General features: G+C 43.3%; 2 protein-coding genes across 2 annotated transcripts in view; both read right to left on the bottom strand.

Moving 5' to 3' along the window:
- Positions 1 to 9,287, bottom strand: part of LOC115200603 (annexin A3) — an 11,093-nt gene extending 1,806 nt beyond the window's left edge. Inside the window, exons 1-12 of the mRNA XM_029763780.1 lie at positions 9,182 to 9,287; positions 8,660 to 8,707; positions 7,679 to 7,766; positions 6,079 to 6,176; positions 5,626 to 5,739; positions 5,431 to 5,521; positions 5,195 to 5,274; positions 5,037 to 5,093; positions 3,564 to 3,657; positions 3,384 to 3,479; positions 677 to 735; positions 379 to 501 (exon numbers count right to left, since the gene is read on the bottom strand). Of these exons, the coding sequence (XP_029619640.1) occupies positions 379 to 501; positions 677 to 735; positions 3,384 to 3,479; positions 3,564 to 3,657; positions 5,037 to 5,093; positions 5,195 to 5,274; positions 5,431 to 5,521; positions 5,626 to 5,739; positions 6,079 to 6,176; positions 7,679 to 7,766; positions 8,660 to 8,674 (915 nt within the window). The 5' untranslated portion in view covers positions 8,675 to 8,707; positions 9,182 to 9,287. The remainder of the gene's footprint in view (positions 1 to 378; positions 502 to 676; positions 736 to 3,383; positions 3,480 to 3,563; positions 3,658 to 5,036; positions 5,094 to 5,194; positions 5,275 to 5,430; positions 5,522 to 5,625; positions 5,740 to 6,078; positions 6,177 to 7,678; positions 7,767 to 8,659; positions 8,708 to 9,181) is intronic.
- Positions 9,288 to 14,375: 5,088 nt separating this feature from the next.
- The window catches only part of LOC115199674 (extracellular matrix protein FRAS1), a 151,813-nt gene continuing 140,174 nt past the window's right edge, over positions 14,376 to 26,014 (bottom strand). The window contains exons 50-55 of the mRNA XM_029761980.1: positions 24,569 to 24,836; positions 24,121 to 24,237; positions 23,383 to 23,549; positions 17,421 to 17,626; positions 15,936 to 16,082; positions 14,376 to 15,721 (exon numbers count right to left, since the gene is read on the bottom strand). Of these exons, the coding sequence (XP_029617840.1) occupies positions 15,047 to 15,721; positions 15,936 to 16,082; positions 17,421 to 17,626; positions 23,383 to 23,549; positions 24,121 to 24,237; positions 24,569 to 24,836 (1,580 nt within the window). The 3' untranslated portion in view covers positions 14,376 to 15,046. The remainder of the gene's footprint in view (positions 15,722 to 15,935; positions 16,083 to 17,420; positions 17,627 to 23,382; positions 23,550 to 24,120; positions 24,238 to 24,568; positions 24,837 to 26,014) is intronic.

Genomic DNA, 26,014 nt, shown 5'->3' with positions numbered 1-26,014 from the left:
GTGAGGGTTAGGGTGAGGGTGAGGGTTAGGGTGAGGGTGAGGGTGAGGCTTAGGGTGAGGGTGAGCGTTAGGCTTAGGTGAGGGCTAGGGTGAGGGTTAGGGTGAGGGTTAGGGTGAGGGTTAGGTTTAGGGTGAGGGTTAGGGTTAGGGTGAGGGTTAGGGTGAGGGTGAGGCTTAGGGTAGGGGTTAGGGTGAGGATTAGGGTGAGGATTAGGATGAGGGCTAGGGTGAGGGTGAGGGTTAGGGAAAGGGTGAGGGAAAGGGTGAGGGTGAGCGTTAAGCTTAGGTGAGGCCTAGGGTTAGGGTTAGGGTTAGGGTTAGGGTGAGGGTGAGGGTTAGGGTTAGGGTGAGGGTTAGTGTTAGAGGGTGTAGTCTTACCTCGATGGCAGAGTGCAGAGAATAGCTATAAAGCTTCTTGAACTCTGCTCTGATGTCCAGCATGTCTATCTCTGACCGGCTGACCATGATACGGTTTAGGATGCACTCATCCGTTCCACCGCCCTGAGGGAGACAGTGGCCATATTCAAAATCAAGTAAATAACATTTAAATGTAAGATTCTGACAGTGACATAACTACTGAAGCTCTACCATGGAATCATCACCATTTCTTAACATGCAGTGACTACCACACAACAATGTGCTCATTGTATTTAACATGAACATATACTGCCTGTACCTTCATGCCTTGATGCAGGCGTTCAGCTAGGTACGCTGGAACATTCTTCACACATTTCACTAGAGGAGAGAAGCAGCATCATATATATGGGTTAGGGTTATATATGGGTTAGGGTTATATATGGGTTGTATATGGGTTAGGGTTATACATGGGTTATATATGGGTTACAGTTATATATGGGTTAGGGTTATACATGGGTTATATATGGGTTAGGGATATATATGGGTTAGGGTTGTACATGGGTTAGGGTTATATATGGGTTAGGGTTATATATGGGTTAGGGTTATATATGGGTTGTATATGGGTTAGGGTTATATATGGGTTAGGGTTATATATGGGTTTGGATTAGGGTTATATATGGGTTAGGGATATATATGGGTTGTATATGGGTTAGGGATGGGGTTATACATGGTTTATATATGGCATAGAGTTATATATGGGTTAGGGTTATATATGGGTAATATATGGGTTACGGTTGTATATGGGTTATATATGGGTTATATATAGATTAGAGTTATATATGGGTTCGGGTTAGGGTTATATATGGGTTAGGTTTAGGGTTATATATGGGTTAGGGTCAGATATGGGTTAGGGTTATTTAAGGGTTAGGGTTAGGGTTATATATGGGTAAGGGTTATATATGGGTAAGGGTTATATAAGGGTTAGGGATATATATGGGTAAGGGTTACTGGAGGTGGTTATATATGTGATGATACAAGTAGTAGTCCAATTTTGCAAATAGTCATTGTAATTTTTTGCTTAACATTAAAACATGATCAGTACAAGCATGGCACAAGAACTGTTATAGGCCTATTTCTATTTTGCCCTGTTTATCAAAGTGTTGGAAAAACTTGTCAATAATCAACTGACTGGCTTTCTTGATGTCTATAGTATTCTCTCTGGTATGCAATCTGGTTTCCGCTCAGGTTATGGATGTGTCACTGCAACCTTAAAGGTCCTCAATAATGTCACCATTGCCCTTGATTCTAAGCAATGTTGTGCTGCTATTTTTATAGACTTGGCCAAAGCTTTTGATACGGTAGACCATTCTATTCTTGTGAGCCGGCTAAGGAGTATTGGTGTCTCTGAGGGGTCTTTCGCCTGGTTTGCTAACTACCTCTCTCAAAGAGTGCAGTGTACAATGTCAGAAAATCTGCTGTCTCAGCCACTGCCTGTCACCAAGGGAGTACCCTAAGGCTCAATCCTGGGCCCCACGCTCTTCTCAATTTACATCAACAACATAGCTCACGCAGTAGGAAGCTCTCTCATCCATTTATATGCAGATGATACAGTCTTATACTCAGCTGGCCCCTCCCTGGATTTTGTGTTAAATGCTCTACAAAAAAGCTTTCTTTGAGTCCAACAAGTTCTCTACCCTTAACCTTGTTCTGAACACCTCCAAAACAAAGGTCATGTGGTTGGGTAAGAAGAATGCCCCTCTCCCCACAGATGTGATTACTACCTCTGGGTTTAGAGGTTGAGGTAGTCACCTCATACAAGTACTTGGGAGTATGGCTAGACAGTACACTGTCCTTCTCTCAGCACATATCAAAGCTGCAGGCTAAAGTTAAATCTAGACTTGGTTTCCTCTATCGTAATCACTCCTCTTTCACCCCAGCTGCCAAACTAACCCTGATTCGGATGACCATCCTACCCATGCTAGATTACGGAGACATCATTTATAGATCGGCAGGTAAGGGTGTTCTAGAGCGGCTAGATGTTCTTTACCATTCGGTCATCAGATTTGCCACCAATGCTCCTTATAGGACACATCACTACACTCTATACTCCTCTGTAAACTGGTCATCTCTGTATTCCTGTTGCAAAACCCACTGGTTGATGCTTATTTATAAAACCCTCTTAAGCCTCACTCCCCCCTATCTGAGATATCTACTGCAGCCCTCATCCTCCACATATAACACCCGTTCTGCCAGTCACATTCTGTTAAAGGTCCACAAAGCACACACATCCCTGGGTTGCTCCTCTTTTCAGTTCGCTGCAGCTAGCGACTGGAACGAGCTGCAACAAACACTCAAACTGGACAGTTTTATCGCCATCTCTTCATTCAAAGACTCATTCATGGACACTCTTACTGACAGTTGTGGCTGCTTTGCCTGATGTATTGTTGTCTCTACCTTCTTGCCCTTTGTGCTCTTGTCTGTGCCCAATAATGTTTGTACCATGTTTTGTGCTGCTACCATGTTGTGTTGCTGCCATGTTGTTGTCATGTTGTTGTTGCTACCATGCTGTGTTGTCATGTGTTGCTGCCATGCTATGCTGTTGTCTTAGATCTCTCTTTATGTAGTGTTGTCTCTCTTGTCGTGATGTGTGTTTTGTCCTATGTTTATATACATTTTTTTTTAATCCCAGCTCCCGTCCCCGCAGGAAGCCTTTTGCATTTTGGTAGGCCCGTCATTGTAAATAAGAATTTGTTCTTAACTGACTTGCCAAGTTAAATAAAGGTTAAATAAAATAATGAATAAAAGAAAACACATAATAACAAAGCTGTGATTGAGCAGTAGTTTACCGATGGCCCCTAGTAGAATACAGCTGTGATTGAGCAGTAGTTTACCGATGGCCCCCAGTAGAATACAGCTGTGATTGAGCAGTAGTTTACCGATGGCCCCCAGTAGAATACAGCTGTGATTGAGCAGTAGTTTACCGATGGCCCCCAGTAGAATACAGCTGTGATTGAGCAGTAGTTTACCGATGGCCACTAGGAGCTCCTCTAGTTCCCCAGACATCTCTCCCTCGATGCTCTCCTGCAGACTCTTCCCACTGATGGTCTTGTATTCCACCAGAGCTACACAAAAACATGCCATCACAAGTCAGATATAAGGCATCTAACAACAACAACAATGTTGTACATTAGGTCAGTTATCTTTACTTTGTCTGAGTTGAGGAATGCTTCTCTGACACAGGATGTCGATGAACTTGGACTCATCTGTCCCCCACTTCTTCTCTCCCGCGGTGTAAAGAGTCTGACGGAGGGAATAAAGAAATATTTGTTTTAGATGTGTTTCACAGAGATGGAAATGATATTATAAATGTTGTTATAAATGTTGTTATGAATGGTGTTATAAATGTTGCTATAGATGTTATTATAAATGTTGTTATAAATGTTGTTATGAATGTTGTTATGAATGTTGCTATAAATGTTGTTATGAATGGTGTTATACATGGTGTTATAAATGGTGTTATAAATATTGTTATAAGTGTTGTTATAAATGTTGTTATAAATGCTGTTATCAATGGTGTTATCAATGGTGTTATAAATGCTGTTATAAATGGTGTTATAAATGGTTTTATAAATGGTATAATAAATGGTGCTATAAATGGTGTTATAAATGGTGTTAAAAATGGTATTATAGATGGTGTTATAAATGTTATTATAAATGGTGTTATAAATGGTATTATAAATGTTGTTATAAATGGTGTTATAAATGTTATTATACATGTTATTATAAATGTTATTATACATGTTATTATAAATGTTATTATACATGGTATTATAAATGTTGTTATGAATGGTGTTATGAATGGTGTTATAAACGTTGTTTTAAATGTTATTATAAATGGTGTTATAAATGGTGTTATAAATGGGGTTATAAATGGTGTTATAAATGGTATTACAAATGTTATAAATGCTGTTACAAATGGTGTCCTAAACGGTGTTATAAATGTTATTATGAATGGTATTATAAATGGTGTTATAAATATTATTATAAATGTTGTTATAAATGTTGTAATAAATGGTGTTATAAACAGTATTATAAATGGTGTCATAAATGTTGTTATAAATGTTATTGTAAATCCTGTTATAAATGTTGTTATGAATGTTATTATAAATGTTATTATAAATGTTATTATAAATGTTGTTATATTTTTATAAATGGTATAAATGTTGTTATAAATGTTGTTATAAATGTTGTTATAAATGTTATTATACATGTTATTATAGATGTTATTATACATGTTATTATAAATGTTATTATACGTTATTATAAATGTTATTATAAATGTTATTATAAATGGTATTATAAATGTTGTTATAAATGTTATTATACGTTATTATAAATGTTATTATAAATGTAATTATACATGGTTTTATAAATGTTAATATACATTATATTATACATTTTATTATAAATGTTATTATAAATGTTTTTATAAATGTTATTATACATGTTATTATAAATGGTATTATACAAGTTGTTATATATGTTGTTATAAATGTTGTCAAAAATGTTGTTATAAATGTTGTTATAAATGTTGTTATAAATGTTGTTATAAATGTTGTTATAAATGTTGCGGCCTAATAACTGTGTTATAACACCTGAGAAACATCAACTCACAGCACCTTAGCATCCTCTTTGGCCTTGGCTGCATCCACATGTGTGTTTTCATCCCGCTTGCCCTTAGTTTAAAAACAAACCACATTGAGAGATTTATAACAGGCCCATTCTATAGACAACAACAGCAACTACAGATCCTATGTTTTGATTGGGCTCACAATACCTCGGCCAGAATGAGAATAGCTTTAGCAAATTCTCCAGAAATCTCGTTCTTCAGGTCCAAGGTCAACTTCTTCTCAGTTTCTATGAGAGAAAAGCTGTTGCAATGTAAACCTGTCTCCGTGTCAACTATCAAATGGTCTTAGCATCATCTGATGATGTCATCTCTGTCTAGTTACTGAACTGATTGGTTGAAACATAGAACTGAGCCTAGCAATGGTTATACTGATAATTTCTTACGTTTTAAATAGGCGTCAGAAATCTCTTTCATTTGTTTGTTGGATCTTGTGGCGAAGATTTCTATCAAGGCACTGTCGTTAGTCCCAACTCCCTGCGACACATTATTCTGGTGTTAGCGTTGAGTACAAATGAAGTTAAATCAAGAAATGATTTGTTTAGGGAGGCAAGAAAAACTACATTCTGAAGCTAGCTCACCTTCAAGGCCTTGTGGAATTCCTGGCTGTCATAGATGGCAGGGGGCGTGACCAGCGCGACCAGCAGGTCCTCAAAGTGACTATGGGTGTCCCCTTCTAAGTCCTCCACCAGAGTCTACAGGAAGACAGGTGATCACACACACACAGAGAGAGAGAGAGAGAGAGACACAGAGAGAGAGACAAAGAGAGAGAGAGACAGAGAGAGAGAGACAGACAGAGACAGAGAGAGAGACAGAGAGAGAGAGAGACAGAGAGAGACAGAGAGAGAGAGAGAGAGAGGAGAGAGACAGAGAGAGAGAGAGAGAGAGAGAGAGAGACAGAGAGAGAGAGAGAGAGAGAGAGAGAGAGAGAGAGAGACAGAGAGAGAGAGAGAGAGAGAGAGAGAGAGACAGAGAGAGAGAAGAGAGAGAGAGACAGAGAGTGGTGACCCTGATAGAAAGAGTTGAGTTCTTACCTTGCCAGTGGCATCTTCTTGGTAAGCTTTACAGATGAGCTGACGTTGAACATTACTCCTCTGAGTTAGAATATCTATTAAGGTCTTCTCGTTTGTACCTGCAGACAAATCCAACAAGGCTGGTTGGCTATACAATAGAAGCGATCTACACCGCAAAGAATTAGGGAGAATTAACAAGTACTAAAACAGGCCAGTATTTGAGAAATATAAAACAGGCCAGTATTTGAGAAATATAAAACAGGCCAGTATTAGAACCCAGGTCTGTTCTAGAAGGGACCAGTATTTGAACCCAGGTCTGTTCTAGAAGGGGCCAGTATTAGAACCCAGGTCTGTTCTAGAAGGGACCAGTATTAGAACCCAGGTCTGTTCTAGAAGGGACCAGTATTTGAACCCAGGTCTGTTCTAGAAGGGACCAGTATTAGAACCCAGGTCTGTTCTAGAAGGGACCAGTATTTGAACCCAGGTCTGTTCTAGAAGGGGCCAGTATTAGAACCCAGGTCTGTTCTAGAAGGGACCAGTATTTGAACCCAGGTCTGTTCTAGAAGGGGCCAGTATTAAAACCCAGGTCTATTCTAGAAGGGGCCAGTATTTGAACCCAGGTCTGTTCTAAAAGGGACCAGTGTTTGAACCCAGGTCTGTTCTAGAAGGGGCCAGTATTAGAACCCAGGTCTGTTCTAGAAGGGACCAGTGTTTGAACCCAGGTCTGTTCTAGAAGGGGCCAGTATTTGAACCCAGGTCTGTAATGGAAGGGGCCAGTATTTGAACCCAGGTCTGTAATAGAAGGGGCCAGTATTTGAGAAATATAAAACAGGCCAGTATTTGAACCCAGGTCTGTTCTAGAAGGGGCCAGTATTAGAACCCAGGTCTGTTCTAGAAGGGACCAGTGTTTGAACCCAGGTCTGTTCTAGAAGGGACCAGTATTAGAACCCAGGTCTGTTCTAGAAGGGACCAGTATTTGAACCCAGGTCTGTTCTAGAAGGGGCCAGTATTAGAACCCAGGTCTGTTCTAGAAGGGGCCAGTGTTTGAACCCAGGTCTGTTCTAGAAGGGACCAGTATTTGAACCCAGGTCTGTTCTAGAAGGGGCCAGTATTAAAACCCAGGTCTATTCTAGAAGGGGCCAGTATTTGAACCCAGGTCTGTTCTAAAAGGGACCAGTGTTTGAACCCAGGTCTGTTCTAGAAGGGGCCAGTATTAGAACCCAGGTCTGTTCTAGAAGGGACCAGTGTTTGAACCCAGGTCTGTTCTAGAAGGGGCCAGTATTTGAACCCAGGTCTGTAATAGAAGGGGCCAGTATTTGAACCCAGGTCTGTAATAGAAGGGGCCAGTATTTGAGAAATATAAAACAGGCCAGTATTTGAACCCAGGTCTGTTCTAGAAGGGGCCAGTATTAGAACCCAGGTCTGTTCTAGAAGGGACCAGTGTTTGAACCCAGGTCTGTTCTAGAAGGGACCAGTATTAGAACCCAGGTCTGTTCTAGAAGGGACCAGTATTTGAACCCAGGTCTGTTCTAGAAGGGACCAGTATTAGAACCCAGGTCTGTTCTAGAAGGGACCAGTATTAGAACCCAGGTCTGTTCTAGAAGGGGCCAGTATTCTTTACCTAGTCCCTTCATGGCCATTCTGAGAGCAACAGCGTCATCCTTTGCGTTGAAATCTGCCTTGGGCTTGATGCTCCCTCTCTCCCCGGTCTGCACACAAAATACACCAGTTTATATTAATATTTCACAAATGAAAACAGTGTCACATTCGACTTCTATCAATGTGAGAACTGGTAAACGCTGCATTAGGTTGGGGAGTCTATGAGACCTTCCAAGTCATTCAATAGTACAGAGATACAGACACACAGCCAGTGAGTCACAGGTTTGTGCTATTGTTCGCTTAAAGGGTTTTATGCCTATTAAAACTGAGGTGGCCTAGCCCTCGACTACTATCTATTTGTACATTCAAAATATACACAGAGTGTACAAAACATTAAGATCACCTTCCTAATACTGAGTTGCACCCCTTTTTGCCCTCAGAACAGCCTCAGTGTCAAAAGAATTCCACAGGGATGCTGGCCCATGTTGACTCCAATGCTCCTCAGTTGTGTCAAGTTGGCTGGATGTCCTTTGGGTGGTGGACCATTCTTCATAAACACAGGAAACTGTTGAGCGTGAAAAGCCCGGCAGTGTTGCAGTTTTTGACACACTCAATCCGGTGCGTCTGGCACCTACTTCCCAGTTCAAAGGCACTTAAATCTTTTGTCTTGCCCATTCACCCTCTGAATGGCACACATACACAATCCAAGTCTCAATTGTCTCAAGGCTTAAAAAATCCTTATTTAACCTGTCTCCTCCCCATCATCTACACTGATTGAAGTGGATTTAACAAGTGACATCAATAAGGGATCATAGCTTTCACCTGGATTCACCTGGTCAGTCTGTCGTGGAAAGAGCAAGTGTTCTTAATGTTTTGTCCACTCGGTGTAGAAAATGTTTCTTTTATGCTTTATATAAAGTTATCTTAAAAATTATCTGCAGGTATTCATATGAATTGCCTATTTTATATCAACGCATGCATCATACACCACTAGTGATCTTACCCATAAAGTTGCCATTTCAATGGTGATGTGGACCGGTGATATCCGTGCCTGATGGGATAAAGATATTCTTATGAAATTGGCCACTTCTCTTACCATATTACTGTTTTAAAAAGTTATAGATCACAGTAGCCTAAAACACCAAAAGTTAATGAGATAAAATACAATAGAATACATTCAAATACAATAGAATACTTTCAAATACAATAGAATACTTTCAAATACAATATAATACAATAAAATGCAATAGAATACAATAAAATACAGTAAATTACAATAAAATACAATAGAATAAATTTGAATTCGTCAGAGCAATGTCAAAAGGATTGGAGATCAAAAACTGTATTCAGCAGTCGAGTCGATCTCAGCGTCAGGTACAGGCAAGATCAATCACATCACATTTTCATAGAACAGCGAGGAAAATCACTTCTTAACGCATGTCAATACACAACATTCGTCTACAGTACATCCTATTCATAAGACAAAACAATCTCCCAAAAATAAATATACTCTAGTGATTCTTACCTGAAGTTTAGCTACCACTCAACACAATAGGCGACAGCAGAAATCTTTCACGTATTACCACGCAGTACCACACCTTTACCTGAGCTGAGGTGTAACCTCCCTGTGCTTCCCATTGAGGAAATGATGTCATCCCCTGGAGAACAAAAGATTACCTGTTGAACAGGCCCACGTTTGATACATTCCATAGACTACTGCACTTCTCTATCAAGTATGACTTTGCCGATTCACTTTTGATAGAATCCTCAAAATGCTGATTTAAAATGTTGAATAGTATTGGTACCATGTCAGAGTGCAATTCTAGAACACTGTTACCTTGTTTATTAATCTAGAACACTGTTACCCTGTTTATTATTCTAGAACACTGCTACCCTCTTTATTATTCTAGAACACTGTTACCTTGTTTATTAATCTAGAACACTGTTACCCTGTTTATTAATCTAGAACACTGTTACCCTGTTTATTATTCTAGAACACTGTTACCCTGTTTATTAATCTAGAACACTGTTACCCTGTCTATTAATCTAGAACACTGTTACCCTGTTTATTAATCTAGAACACTGATACCCTGTTTATTAATCTAGAACACTGTTACCCTGTTTATTAATCTAGAACACTGTTACCCTGTATATTAATCTAGAACACTGATACACAGTACCTGCTGGGCACAGACATCAGTTCAATGTCTAGTGTGTCACGTCCTGACCAGTATAAGGGGTTATTTCTTATTGTAGTTTGGTCAGGGCGTGGCAGGGGAAGTGTGTTTTGTGTGTTTCGGTGTTTTTGGTTTATGTTCTATGTTATCTATTTCTATGTGTTCATCTAGTTTTCTATTTCTATGTTGGGTTTTTGGCAATGACCTCCAATTAGAAGCAGCTGGTTGTCATTGTCTCTAATTGGAGGCCATATTTAGTTGGGTTTGTTTTCTCTTGTGTTTTGTGGGTGGTTGTTTCTAGTATAGTCTGTGCACCTTACTGGACTGTTTTTGTCATTTGTTTATTTTGATGAAGTGTTTTCTTTAATAAAATAAGAAGATGAGCACTATACCCGCTGCGCCTTGGTCCAATCCTTACGACACCTATGACATAGTGTTGATTTTGAGTCATGTGAATTCAACATGAAATCAACAAGAAAGGTCACCATGTCATTGGATTTAGGTTAAAATGGTGGGGGAAAAAAATACAAAATTACCTTACGTTGATGACTTTTTTCAAATCCAATCAGTTTTCCACATTGATTCAACGTAATAGTGAAGATTTCTTTTGGTTGAAATGACGTGGAAACAATGTTGATTTTAACATTTTTTTCCCCCAGTGTGTAGGCCGACTCTACTTAAATATACATGGCTTGGGGAGGCTCATATCTCATATTGTTTTTTAATAAAGCTTGTACGGATGCAGACAGGTGCTACATGGATGTTTGAGAATTAATGGTTACTCAGCAAACATAGCAAACCAGTTTTTTTTTTTTTTACAATCCCTCAAAACAAAAATCATGTTTGTGGTTTGAACATAAGCAGTGTACAGGCTGTGCCAGAGCCCCTTGGGGGGAATGGACTTTTAGTAGTAAAAATGTATTGTAGGTCTGTAGCTCCTTCTTAAAACAGACCGATAGTTTGTCATTAACATACAGCACTGACCACTAACTACTGGTTAAACCTGGAACACTATCAGGTTTGATTGGCCTTACAGAAACAACCCAGTTAGCAAGGAATATACAAGCGTGTGTTTAACATTTTTATTACTAAAAAGGCACCGAATACAGGCATCATATTGATAGCATTGGAATTATTTCCATTAATGATAGCACCAAAAATCTCCAACTTCCCACTGTTTTATTGATAGGCACGCAGTTCATGAAATGAAAGAGATTGAAAGAGAGAAAGAGAGGGAGAGCGAGAGGGGGAGAGAGAGAGGGAGAGAGAGAGGGAGAGAGAGAGAGGGGGAGAGAGGAGAGGGAGAGAGAGGGGGAGAGAGAGAGGGAGAGAGAGGGAGAGAGAGGGAGAGAGAGAGAGAGGAGAGGGAGAGAGAGGGGAGAGGGGGAGAGAGAGAGGGGAGAGAGAGAGGGGGAGAGAGAGAGGAGAGCGAGAGGGGGAGAGAGAGAGGGAGAGAGAGGGGGGAGAGAGAGAGAGAGGGAGAGAGAGAGGGGGAGAGAGAGAGAGGGAGAGAGATGGGAGAGAGAGAGAGAGAGAGAGAGAGGGGGGGAGAGAGAGAGAGGGAGAGAGATGGGAGAGAGAGAGAGAGCGAGAGGGGGAGAGAGAGAGAGGGAGAGAGATGGGAGAGAGAGAGAGCTATTGACAAACCAATGCCCCACAAAATGGTTTTCTGCAGAACATTCAGTGCTGTGGGATGCTGTGCTGAAGTAGTCGTCTGCCATAATCAATCAATCAATCAATCAATCAATCAATCAATGATTGGTTGTGTTATAACACTTACAAACACACACCACAAATGTTACACATTATTTTAACAGATGATTGACCAAACATACAGTAATAACATGATATGGGTAATAACATGATATGGGTAATAACATGATATGGGTAATAACAGGATATGGGTAATAACATGATATGGGTAATAACAGGATATGGGTAATGTCATATGGTGTAATAACATGATATGGGTAATAACATGATATGGGTAATGTCATGATATGGGTAATGTCATGATATGGGTAATGTCATATGGTGTAATAACATGATATGGGTAATGACATGATATGGGTAATGTCATGATATGGGTAATAACATGATATGGGTAATGTCATGATATGGGTAATGTCATGATATGGGTAATAACAGGATATGGGTAATAACAGGATATGGGTAATGTCATATGGTGTAATAACATGATATGGGTAATAACATGATATGGGTAATGTCATGATATGGGTAATGTCATGATATGGGTAATGTCATGATATGGGTAATGTCATGATATGGGTAATAACATGATATGGGTAATAACATGATATGGGTAATGTCATGATATGGGTAATAACATGATATGGGTAATGTCATGATATGGGTAATAACATGATATGGGTAATGTCATGATATGGGTAATAACATGATATGGGTAATAACATGATATGGGTAATGTCATATGGTGTAATAACATGATATGGGTAATAACATTATATGGGTAATAACATGATATGGGTAATGTCATGATATGGGTAATGACATGATATGGGTAATGACATGATATGGGTAATGACATGATATGGGTAATGACATGATATGGGTAATGACATGATATGGGTAATGACATGATATGGGTAATGTCATATGGTGTAATAACATGATATGGGTAATGTCATATGGTGTAATAACATGATATGGGTAATGACATGATATGGGTAATAACATGATAATTATGCATACTGCAATATCAACAGTTAAATAATTATGTGAATGAACATAGGCAATGTCCCAAATGGCACCCTATTGTCTATATGATGCCCTATTGTCTATATGGTGCCCTATTGTCTATATGGCACCCTATTGTCTATATGGCGCCCTATTGTCAATATGGTGCCCTATTGTCAATATGGTGCCCTATTGTCAATATGGTGCCCTATTGTCAGGTAGTGCACTACAAAGGGAATAGGATGCCATTTGAGATGCAACCATGGTGTTGTGGCATTGTACTTGTATGTACATCACAAATATAGAACTGAGGCATTTGGGGTGTTTTGGCACACTAAAGGCAAGGCATAAAATAAAACAGACACACATCTTGTATAAAATATTACAATTTAACTAACATATTCAAATAAAAAAAAAACCAAGAAATCAGTTCTGTTATAGTAATAGTCACAAGGCTACAGCAGCATCCAATGGGAGTGAGTGAGTAGGTGGGTGGGTACCAATGTCGCTAGGCTATCTAATCTACAGTAGTAGTATTCCACTTTTTACCCTTTTGGTGAAAACACTTTGGACTATTTGTATGGATTTGGAAATGCATGAGACAGTACTACATGTAATGGCACTTATGGAAAAGCTGTTGAGCTTTTTGTCTAAATAAAAAAATAACATAGTGGCTGCATCTACACAGGCAGCCCAATTCTGATCATTTTTCACTAATTGTTTTTTTTTGACCAATCAGATTAGCTCTGAAAAAGATCTGATGTGAAAAAAATGTGATGTGATTGGTCGAAAGATCAGAATTGTCTGCCTGTGTAAATGCAGCCAGTGTGCGTCCAAAAAGACACCCCTATTCCCCAGTGCACTACTAGGACCCATTGGTGCACTATAAAGTATTTTTATCAATGTTTCCCAACTCCAGACCTCCCAACGGCCCAATGCTCAATGAGTTGAATCAGGTGAGTTTGTCTGGGGCTACAACAATAATGTGGGCTTTTGGGGGTACTGGAGGACTGGAGTTGGGCTGTTGGGGGGACTGGAGGACTGGAGTTGGGCTGTTGGGGGTACTGGAGGACTGGAGTTGGGCTGTTGGGGGGACTGGAGGACTGGAGTTGGGCTGTTGGGGATACTGGAGGACTGGAGTTGGGCTGTTGGGGGGACTGGAGGACCGGAGTTGGGCTGTTGGGGGTACTGGAGGACCGGAGTTGGGCTGTTGGGGGTACTGGAGGACCGGAGTTGGGCTGTTGGGGGTACTGGAGGACCGGAGTTGGGCTGTTGGGGGTACTGGAGGACCGGAGTTGGGCTGTTGGGGGGACTGGAGGACCGGAGTTTGGCTGTTGGGGTACTGGAGGAACGGAGTTGGGCTGTTGGGGGTACTGGAGGACTGGAGTTGGGCTGTTGGGGATACTGGAGGACTGGAGTTGGGCTGTTGGGGGTACTGGAGGACTGGAGTTGGGCTGTTGGGGTACTGGAGGACTGGAGTTGGGCTGTTGGGGGTACTGGAGGACTGGAGTTGGGCTGTTGGGGGTACTGGAGGACTGGAGTTGGGCTGTTGGGGTACTGGAGGACTGGAGTTGGGCTGTTGGAGTAGGGAAACACTGGGATAGGGGATAGGGTGTCACCATATTACTAGGCTGGATCTTAGTTCCACATGCAGAGAACTTAGTTTGAGGAGAGAGTGTGTTCATGGATTAATTGCACTTGAAAATATATAATTTACAACACTACTCATTTAGTTGTGGGCAGAAGACCATAACACGCTATAGGCCTGTAACCTAAAGTTTTTGTGCAAATCTTCCATTGAAATGAATGAATGATGAACGAAAGTGGAGTTAGGATTGGGGTCCTGACTGTGTTTAATACTTTCATAGTTGTCATATTAATGGCACTGCGATTAAATAATGCAGCCGAGCTATAACTGAACTATTCAAATTATTCACGACAAGCTGTAGCAAAGTACCTGGGCTACCATATGTTGATCATTTTGGCGTTGTTGTTGTCATGGAAACATAAAGCAAAAACAAGGCAGCATATTTCCCTTGACTGATTCCAAACTCTCTAGTCGTTCAACAACGATGACAAGTTGAAAACAAGAAAAAAAACTAAATAGACCCAAATAGATTCAAATAATGACACAATCAATCATGTTTTATGCCATAGTTCGATAGCTGTTCACTCGTTTCCCTATTCCTGAGGTAGCCCAGATTTGAAATGATTTGAATAAACGCTGCATAGCTGGCCGTCAAAAACAACTCTTCCCTTTTTACTTTTATCTCTCATCACGGTCATATAAAAATACATTAACAAACAATATTTTATTCCATAAGTACAAACAAACGCTTTTTAGAAAACTACATTTCTTTTAGATGTCTCATAAAATACTCCTCCACTCCGGGAGATGTTTCCCCTTGAGTAGAACTGGTACTTCCACTAGTTTCAATTTGACAACGTTGGCACCCCGCCTGGGAAATGATCTAGCCAGGGTAAACAATGGATCCTCAGACCTCGGTGCCGTCGTTGTTGAGGTTGTTGTGGAGCTTGACCTCCAAGTTGACCTGCTTGACTTTTGCCCCTCCGTTCACCTTTGCGCCTCTGTTGACCTTGGAGTTGACGTTGTCGTAGTTGCGGTTGATGTTGATGTTCCTGACGGTGCAGTGTTTGGAGCTGAAGTTCTTCTCCAGGGTCCTCTCCAAACACACCTCTACTTTGGTGTTCAGAGGGTACTCCTCCGCCATCTGGGACGGCTTCTTCCCAGCCGATCGTCGGCACTTCCTGAAGAGTAAACATGAAGCCAGCAGGACGAGGACCAATAGGGTTAGTGCGGCCACGCCCCCGCCCACCGAACCGCCCATCTGGTGGTTAAAGGTTGAGGCAGCGGGGACCTCGAGGCGGAGAGTCTTCATGTTGGTTCCGTTCTTCGTCTGGTCGCCCTCGTTGTCATATATCAGAGACTGGTCTAGAGTGAGACGTCCGCTGTGGTCAACAAGGTCCCGGCGAGCACGGCTGTGGCCGATGCTTTGGCTCAGCTGATTGACCAGGTCCCGGCGAGTCCGCCCCCCGCCGCTGCTGTGGGTGAGCTGATAGGTCAGAGAGCGCTGAATCCTGGGGCCGGATATGGAATCTGGACCAATCACGTAGATCACCTGAAGGTACCACTGATGCCCCGCCTCCACCTGTCAATCAAAAGAGAGAGAGAGTTACCATGGAGATAAATCAGATCAATCATTTTACTTCTCTGAGAGTTACTCTCAAACTTGAAGACCTTTTTGAAGGGTATCTAAGGCCTTCATAACACATTTCGAACTCATATATAATGCATTCATAAGCAGTACATTATCATTGAATAAATCATTACAGTTAAGTGGATAAGTCTTTGTCTTTGCTGACCTTGTACAGGGCATCAACTTTCATGGTAAATCCATCAACACCGGGTATGGCTGTCATGGTCTGTAGCTCGGTGATATCCGACGCAAAGTTAGCCTCGAAGGGAACGTCATGGAAGTACCTGTCACAGATGTCAGGCTGCTTCCGGTCCTAAAGGAGAGACGTTACAGCACCGTTATTTCAACTTATCCAGACACTATCAAATCAAACACTAGCATACATGCTAACAGGCTAGATAACTACTGGATGTGGGCTATAGATGCAGATGTGGAAAGTACATTAGTACAATTGTTGTTTAAATATCATTATAAACTGGTTGGTTTGAGCCATGAATGCTGATTGGCTGACAGCTGTGGTAATGACAAAACATGTATTTATACTGCTCTAATTACGTTGGTAACCAGTTTATAATAGCAATAAGGCACCTCGGGGGTTTGTGGTATACAGCCAATATACCACGGCTAAGGACTGTATGCAGGAACTCCGCGTTGCGTTGTGGATAAGAACAGCCCTTAGACGTGATATATTGGCCATATACCACACCCCCTCAGGCCTTATTGCTTAAGTATAGGTTGGACTTTCAGTTGTAGTTTCAGCAAAAATGTGTAGTTTCAGTAAAATGTGTAGTTTCAGTAAAATGTAAAGTTTCAGTTAAATGTGTAGTTTCAGTAAAATGTGTAGTTTCAGTAAAATGTGTAGTTTCTGTAAAACAAGCAGTTTCAGTAAAATGTAAAATTTCCAGCATTTGTGACAATAGCCTGCCATACACTCATTTTTGAAAACATTTGCATAAATGATCCAACAATACGATACCAGAGCAGTGATTTGTACACCAATAAGATTCCTCCTGTTTGAACAGCTCAAAGTCTTATCTCTTTAAGTCCATGACTATGCCCTGAGCGACGTGGATCAAACCAGTCTATCAGGTCACATGGGTGGCCGTTTACGTCGGGTAACATACCACAGACAAACCAAAAGGTCACAGTCAACGATGTGTTCTCAAATTGGTAAAAGCGTGGTGCAAGCAAACACTTAGGTTGTGGGTTCAACTCCCGCAGGGATCAGATTTATAAAAGAATGCACAGTAAGCTCTCTGTAATACAAGTTGGGTTGGAATAAAAGTGTCTGATAAAAGGACTATACGTAAAAATATACAAACAGCGGCACTGCCTGCAATTCCAGGTTTGTCAAAATTTCAGTCACACTGCACAGATTATCAGTGTTTTTAAGCATCTCAGGAAGCACATTCATGTGACATGGAAATCTGCTGAGATGTGCAGTGCGACTGTGAAAAAAGGACAACCTGGAACATCACCAATATCTCCAACCACTACAAGAGGACAATGGGAGTTGAATAGAAACTATACCATCATAGAGATGAGTAGAGGGCACAATTACCACAAAACCTGTATTAGGATGGGCAGCTCCATGGCAGACATGGAAAACATAGGACGCATGACCTCTTTCCATCTCTGTAGATATACATACCAGGATCAGGAACCTGTGTTTGAGGTGTTTGTTGGGCTGGATGCAGCCGTACTGAGGGCCCTCGTTGTACAGAGTCCCTGTGGGGTCGAAGAAAGGCACGTATCCATCTCGTCCGGTACACAGGTACACCTTCTCCAGCTGCAGCTTGTAGGCTGAGTTCAGGTTCTGCTCCGGGTTCCACAGCACCCTGCCATACAATGTCTGGCCTGGAGGGGCAGCAGAGAGACAATACTGTAATAAACAGCACCATGTTGTATAGCATCTGGCCTGTAGGGGCAGCAGAGAGACAATACTGTAATACACAGAACCATGTTGTATTGCATCTGGCCTGTATGGGCAGCAGAGAGACAATACTGTAATAAACAGCACCATGTTGTATAGCATCTGGCCTGTAGGGGCAGCAGAGAGACAATATTGTAATAAACAGCACCTGTTGTACAGCATCTGGCCTGTAGGGGCAGCAGAGAGACAATACTGTAATACACAGCACCATGTTATATAGCATCTGGCCTGTAGGGGCAGCAGAGAGACAATACTGTAATAAACAGCACCTGTTGTATAGCATCTGGCCTGTAGGGGCAGCAGAGAGACAATATTGTAATAAACAGCACCTGTTGTATAGCATCTGGCCTGTAGGGGCAGCAGAGAGACAATACTGTAATACACAGCACCATGTTGTATAGCATCTGGCCTGTAGGGGCAGCAGAGAGACAATATTGTAATAAACAGCACCTGTTGTATAGCATCTGGCCTGTAGGGGCAGCAGAGAGACAATATTGTAATAAACAGCACCTGTTGTACAGCATCTGGCCTGTAGGGGCAGCAGAGAGACAATACTGTAATACACAGCACCATGTTATATAGCATCTGGCCTGTAGGGGCAGCAGAGAGACAATACTGTAATAAACAGCACCTGTTGTATAGCATCTGGCCTGTAGGGGCAGCAGAGAGACAATATTGTAATAAACAGCACCTGTTGTATAGCATCTGGCCTGTAGGGGCAGCAGAGAGACAATACTGTAATACACAGCACCATGTTGTATAGCATCTGGCCTGTAGGGGCAACAGAGAGACAATACTGTAATAAACAGCACCTGTTGTATAGCATCTGGCCTGTAGGGGCAGCAGAGAGACAATACTGTAATACACAGTACCATGTTGTATAGCATCTGGCCTGTAGGGGCAGCAGAGAGACAATACTGTAATTCGCAGCACCCTGTTGTATAGCACAGGGTATATTGTATAGAAGCTTCCGGTTTGGAGCGAGCAGTCGCACTACGCTTCACTCCACAGGTAATATTACACTTCACTACATTACAACGGTTTGATTTGTTTGATCCGAGCAATTCTTTTCTTAGCTAGCTACATAGCCGTCTTTGTATCAAAGATAATCGTGTAGCTTAGAGTAATTATCGAAGTTAGCTATCTTCGTCCTCCTAACGTAGTCATCACTGCTAGCTAGCTAGTCAACACTGCTAGCTAGCCAACCAGCCAACTTCCACCGACTAGCAGCACTGTAGAATCTATTACATTACAACGGAACGACTTGACTAGTGTAGTGTTAGTGAGCCAGCTACATAGTTGTCTTTGCATCTAAGATAATTGTGTAGTTTAGAGTAATTATTAGTAACTAGCCAGCCGCGACGCCAGACTTAGTCAACACACCTAGTCTTCATTAACCCACTGCTAGCTAGCTAGCCAACCGTTACCGACTAGCAGCGCTCTAGACACTAATACTTTACAACGGAACGACTTGATTAGTGTAGTGTTAGTGAGCCAGCTACATAGTTGTCTTTGCTGTCTTTGCATCTAAGACAATTGTGTAGTTTAGAGTAATTATTAGTAACTAGCCAGCCGCGACGCCAGACGTAGTCAACACACCTAGTCATCATTAACCCACTGCTAGCTAGCTAGCCAACAGCTAGCCAACCGTTACCGACTAGCAGCGCTGTAGATACCAATACTTTACAACGGTACGATTTGACTAGTGCAGTGTTGGCTAGCTAGCTACATAGTTGTCTTTGTCATAGCTTGATAATTGTGTAGTTTAGTAATTACCGAGGTTAGCTAGCCAGCTATTGCCGTCCCCCGCGACGCCATTTTTTCCAAACCCAGCCAACTAGTAACACTGTAGAAACTAAATACATTACAAAGGAACGTCTTGATTAGTGTTATGTTAGCTAGCTACAAAGTTGCTTTTGTATCATGACAAGGTGTAGTACTGAAACTATCGAGGTCACCTAGCCAGCTACACCTAGCCAGCTACACGGTCAAACAAAGTCAACAACGCAGCCACTGCTAGCTAGCCTACTCCACCAGCCAGCAGTACTGTATCATTTTCGTCATTTTAGTCAATAAGATTTTTTGCAACGTAAGCTTAACTTTCTGAACATTCGAGACGTGTAGTCCACTTGTCATTCCAATCTCCTTTGCATTAGCGTAGCCTCTTCTGTAGCTTGTCAACTATGTGTCTGTCTATCCCTGTTCTCTCCCCTCTGCACAGGCCATACAAACGCTTCACACCGCGTGGCCGCTGCCACTCTAACCTGGTGGTCCCAGCGCGCACGACCCACGTGGAGTTCCAGGTCTCCGGCAGCCTCTGGAACTGCCGGTCTGCGGCCAACAAGGCTGAGTTCATCTCAGCCTATGCTACCCTCCAGTCCCTAGACTTCCTGGCGCTGACGGAAACATGGATCACCACAGATAACACTGCTACTCCTACTGCTCTCTCCTCGTCTGCCCACGTGTTCTCGCATACCCCTAGAGCATCGAGCCAGCGGGTGGTGGCACTGGAATCCTCATCTCTCCCAAGTGGACATTCTCTCTTTCTCCCCTGACCCATCTGTCTATCTCCTCATTTGAATTCCATGCTGTCACAGTTACCAGCCCTTTCAAGCTTAACATCCTCATCATTTATCGCCCTCCAGGTTCCCTTGGAGAGTTCATCAATGAGCTTGACGCCTTGATAAGTTCCTTCCCTGAGGATGGCTCACCTCTCACAGTTCTGGGTGACTTTAACCTCCCCACGTCTACCTTCGACTCATTCCTCTCTGCCTCCTTCTTTCCACTCCTCTCCTCTTTTGACCTCACCCTCTCACCTTCCCCCCCTACTCACAAGGCAGGCAATACGCTTGACCTCATCTTTACTAGATGCTGTTCTTCCACTAATCTCATTGCAACTCCTCTCCAAGTCTCCGACCACTACCTTGTATCCTTTTCCCTCTCGCTCTCATCAAAAACTTCTCACTCTGCCCCTACTCGGATGGTATTGCGCCGTCCCAACCTTCGCTCTCTCTCTCCTGCTACTCTCTCCTCTTCCATCCTATCATCTCTTCCCTCTGCTCAAACCTTCTCCAACCTATCTCCTGATTTTGCCTCCTCAACCCTCCTCTCCTCCCTCTCTGCATCCTTTGATTTTCTCTGTCCCCTATCCTCCAGGCCGGCTCGGTCCTCCCCTCCTGCTCCGTGGCTCGACGACTCACTGCGAGCTCACAGAACAGGGCTCCGGGCAGCCGAGCGGAAATGGAGGAAAACTCGCCTCCCTGCGGACCTCGCATCCTTTCACTCCCTCCTCTCTACATTTTCCTCTTCTGTATCTGCTGCTAAAGCCACTTTCTACCACTCTAAATTCCAAGCATCTGCCTCTAACCCTAGGAAGCTTTTTGCTACCTTCTCCTCCCTCCTGAATCCTCCTCCCCCTCCCCCCCCCCCCTCCTCCCTCACTGCGGATGACTTCGTCAACCATTTTGAAAAGAAGGTTGACGACATCCGATCCTCGTTTGCTAAGTCAAGCGACACCGCTGGTCCTGCTCACACTGCCCTACCCTGTGCTTTGACCTCTTTCTCCCCTCTCTCTCCAGATGAAATCTCGCGTCTTGTGACGGCCGGCCGCCCAACAACCTGCCCACTTGACCCTATCCCCTCCTCTCTTCTCCAGACCATTTCCGGAGACCTTCTCCCCTACCTCACCTCGCTCATCAACTCATCCTTGACCGCTGGCTACGTCCCTTCCGTCTTCAAGAGAGCGAGAGTTGCACCCCTTCTGAAAAAACCTACACTCGATCCCTCCGATGTCAACAACTACAGACCAGTATCCCTTCTTTCTTTTCTCTCCAAAACTCTTGAACGTGCCGTCCTTGGCCAGCTCTCCTGCTATCTCTCTCAGAACGACCTTCTTGATCCTAATCAGTCAGGTTTCAAGACTGGGCATTCAACTGAGACTGCTCTTCTCTGTGTCACGGAGGCTCTCCGCACTGCTAAAGCTAACTCTCTCTCCTCTGCTCTCATCCTTCTAGACCTATCTGCTGCCTTTGATACTGTGAACCATCAGATCCTCCTCTCCACCCTCTCCGAGCTGGGCATCTCCGGCGCGGCCCACGCTTGGATTGCGTCCTACCTGACAGGTCGCTCCTACCAGGTGGCGTGGCGAGAATCTGTCTCCGCACCACGTGCTCTCACCACTGGTGTCCCCCAGGGCTCTGTTCTAGGCCCTCTCCTATTCTCGCTATACACCAAGTCACTTGGCTCTGTCATATCCTCACACGGTCTCTCCTATCATTGCTATGCAGACGACACACAATTAATCTTCTCCTTTCCCCCTTCTGACAACCAGGTGGCGAATCGCATCTCTGCATGTCTGGCAGACATATCAGTGTGGATGACGGATCACCACCTCAAGCTGAACCTCGGCAAGACAGAGCTGCTCTTCCTCCCGGGGAAGGACTGCCCGTTCCATGATCTCGCCATCACGGTTGACAACTCCCTTGTGTCCTCCTCCCAGAGTGCTAAGAACCTTGGCGTGATCCTGGACAACACCCTGTCGTTCTCCACTAACATCAAGGCGGTGACCCGATCCTGTAGGTTCATGCTCTACAACATTCGCAGAGTACGACCCTGCCTCACACAGGAAGCGGCGCAGGTCCTAATCCAGGCACTTGTCATCTCCCGTCTGGATTACTGCAACTCGCTGTTGGCTGGGCTCCCTGCCTGTGCCATCAAACCCCTACAACTCATCCAGAACGCCGCAGCCCGTCTGGTGTTCAACCTTCCCAAGTTCTCTCACGTCACCCCGCTCCTCCGCTCTCTCCACTGGCTTCCAGTTGAAGCTCGCATCCGCTACAAGACCATGGTGCTTGCCTACGGAGCTGTGAGGGGAACGGCACCTCCGTACCTTCAGGCTCTGATCAGGCCCTACACCCAAACAAGGGCACTGCGTTCATCCACCTCTGGCCTGCTCGCCTCCCTACCTCTGAGGAAGCACAGTTCCCGCTCAGCCCAGTCAAAACTGTTCGCCGCTCTGGCACCCCAATGGTGGAACAAGCTCCCTCACGATGCCAGGACAGCGGAGTCAATCACCACCTTCCGGAGACACCTGAAACCCCACCTCTTTAGGGAATACCTGGGATAGGATAAAGTAATCCTTCTAACCCCCCCCCCCCCTTTAAAAGATTTAAATGCACTATTGTAAAGTGGTTGTCCTACTGGATATTATAGGTGAATGCACCAATTTGTAAGTCGCTCTGGATAAGAGCGTCTGCTAAATGACTTAAATGTAAATGTAATCTGGCCTGTAGGGGCAGCAGAGAGACAATACTGTAATAAACAGCACATGTTATATAGCATCTGGCCTGTAGGGGCAGCAGAGAGACAATACTGTAATTCGCAGCACCCTGTTGTACAGTGTCTGGCCTGTAGGGGCAGCAGAGAGACAAGTTGTACATGACTGGATATAAGGGCCACACATTCTGAACCCAGTGGCATCACAGACATATGGGCAAGTGTGGTAAATTGAGCCATGCTTTCCATTTTCCGTCACTGTGGAAAGGGAAATAGTGTATATTTTCACAATATCTTTGTGTAAGTCGGGATGTATGGTCATGTAGATAATGGGTAATAGCTCAACTATCCCCGTTCTCTTCATTTGAGTCTGCCCTGTGACTTGTGTGTGGAACAGTTATTGTACCCATAGAGAAGGCTCCCTTGTAGTCCATCTCAGCCATGGACATGTCAGCGACGGCTGGGTCCATCATGAACACCTTCTCATTGTTGCACAGCTGAAACTCTGTGTTGAGACTGTACACGACAGGCACCGGTCGGTTGGTCTGCTGGAAGGCTATAGGTAGTTGGAACCTGGGAGAGAAGACAAAATGTCAGGTTCTTACCGTATATGTCGAGCATGGTCATATGAAACAGGTCCTAGGATGGAGCCTTGAGGAACACCACAACATGTGTTTATGTGACATATTTAACCAAATCAACCATATCTTTATTTGCCAACCAAGTGTCTAGATTGGAGCATGACAACAGTGTCTGGATAGGAGCACGGCAACAACGTCTAGATAGGAGCATGGCAAAAGTGTATGGCCCTCACTAAGTGTATGGTGGCTGTAGAGGGACATACTTCTCTGGGTCCCTCACTAAGTGTATGGCGGCTGTGGAGGGACATAATTCTCTGGGGCTCTCACTAAGTAGGTGTATAGTGGCTGTAGAGGGTCATACTTCTCTGGGGCTCTCACTAAGTAGTGTATGGTGGCTGTAGAGGGTCATACTTCTCTGGGGCTCTCACTAAGTAGGTGTATAGTGGCTGTAGAGGGTCATACTTCTCTGGGGCTTTCACTAAGTAGGTGTATAGTGGCTGTGGAGGGACATAATTCTCTGGGGCCCTCACTAAGTAGTGTATAGTGGCTGCAGAGGGACATACTTCTCTGGGGCGTGGGCTGTGCAGGACAGAGGCTTGTCTCCAGGGTCGGTCCATGGTTGGGTTGGCTGCACGGTACAGGGGATCAGAAACACTGTGTACTCTCCAGAGTAGTCTTTCCTGGAACACAACAAGCGCACACATTATGGTAAAGCTCCACTAACAGAGACGCTTCTGAATCACACTTACATGATGATTTAACCTTGCCCTGAGACCTGACGACTTACATTAGGTCGCCAGGCTAATGCCTTTAACTTAGCTCAGCAGGCTAACACTGTTTTGTGGCATGCAGAAGACACAGGTTGGAACAAAAGCTTACACACCGAGTAACCCTTACTGACCTGCTGTAAGAGGAGGTAGCTTTCCAGAGCTGGTAGGGAGAATCAAAGGACTGGGTATATCTATTAATATATATCTATAACTGTATATAACAGTATGTCTGTTTACTGACCTGCTGTAAGAGGAGGTAGCCTTCCAGAGCTGGTAGGGAGAGTCGAAGGACTGGGCGCTCCAGATGAGCTGCATGTCGAACTCTATCCCTCCCAGGTGGTCCGGGGCCATCAGGTGGGACTTGTGCCCAGGAAGGGTGTGGTGCTCGGGGACAAACTGGCCCCTGAACTTGGCGTGTGTTTTGAACTCGATGACCAGACGTCCATCTTCTCTTATGTAGATCCTGATTATCTGAAGTCTGGCTGACAGAACGCTGTCTGTCTGGATGCCTAGTGGACACAGGAACACACCAGTTAAATGGAGTTACACAGAAACACACCAGTTAAATGGAGTTATGGAGTAACACACCAGTTAAATGGAGTAACACAGTAACACACCAGTTAAATGGAGTTACACAGAAACACACCAGTTAAATGGAGTTACACAGTAACACACCAGTTAAATGGAGTTATGGAGTAACACACCAGTTAAATGGAGTTACACAGAAACACACCAGTTAAATGGAGTTACACAGAAACAAACCAGTTAAATGGAGTTACACAGTAACACACCAGTTAAATGGAGTTACACAGTAACACACCAGTTAAATGGAGTTACACAGAAACACACCAGTTAAATGGAGTTATGGAGTAACACACCAGTTAAATGGAGTTACACAGTAACACACCAGTTAAATGGAGTTACACAGAAACACACCAGTTAAATGGAGTTACACAGAAACACACCAGTTAAATGGAGTTACACAGAAACACACCAGTTAAATGGAGTTACACAGAAACACACCAGTTAAATGGAGTTACACAGAAACATACCAGTTAAATGGAGTTACACAGAAACACACCAGTTAAATGGAGTTACACAGTAACACACCAGTTAAATGGAGTTACACAGTAACACACCAGTTAAATGGAGTTATGGAGTAACACACCAGTTAAATGGAGTTATGGAGTAACACACCAGTTAAATGGAGTTACACAGAAACACACCAGTTAAATGGAGTTACACAGTAACACACCAGTTAAATGGAGTTATGGAGTAACACACCAGTTAAATGGAGTTACACAGAAACACACCAGTTAAATGGAGTTACACAGAAACAAACCAGTTAAATGGAGTTACACAGTAACACACCAGTTAAATGGAGTTACACAGTAACACACCAGTTAAATGGAGTTACACAGAAACACACCAGTTAAATGGAGTTATGGAGTAACACACCAGTTAAATGGAGTTACACAGTAACACACCAGTTAAATGGAGTTACACAGAAACACACCAGTTAAATGGAGTTACACAGAAACACACCAGTTAAATGGAGTTACACAGAAACACACCAGTTAAATGGAGTTACACAGAAACACACCAGTTAAATGGAGTTACACAGAAACATACCAGTTAAATGGAGTTACACAGAAACACACCAGTTAAATGGAGTTACACAGTAACA

Source organism: Salmo trutta, chromosome 9, assembly GCF_901001165.1.
Source record: "Salmo trutta chromosome 9, fSalTru1.1, whole genome shotgun sequence".
Taxonomy (NCBI): domain Eukaryota; kingdom Metazoa; phylum Chordata; class Actinopteri; order Salmoniformes; family Salmonidae; genus Salmo; species Salmo trutta.
Note: the sequence above shows the minus strand (reverse complement) of the source record. Positions and strands in the feature narration are given on the sequence as shown.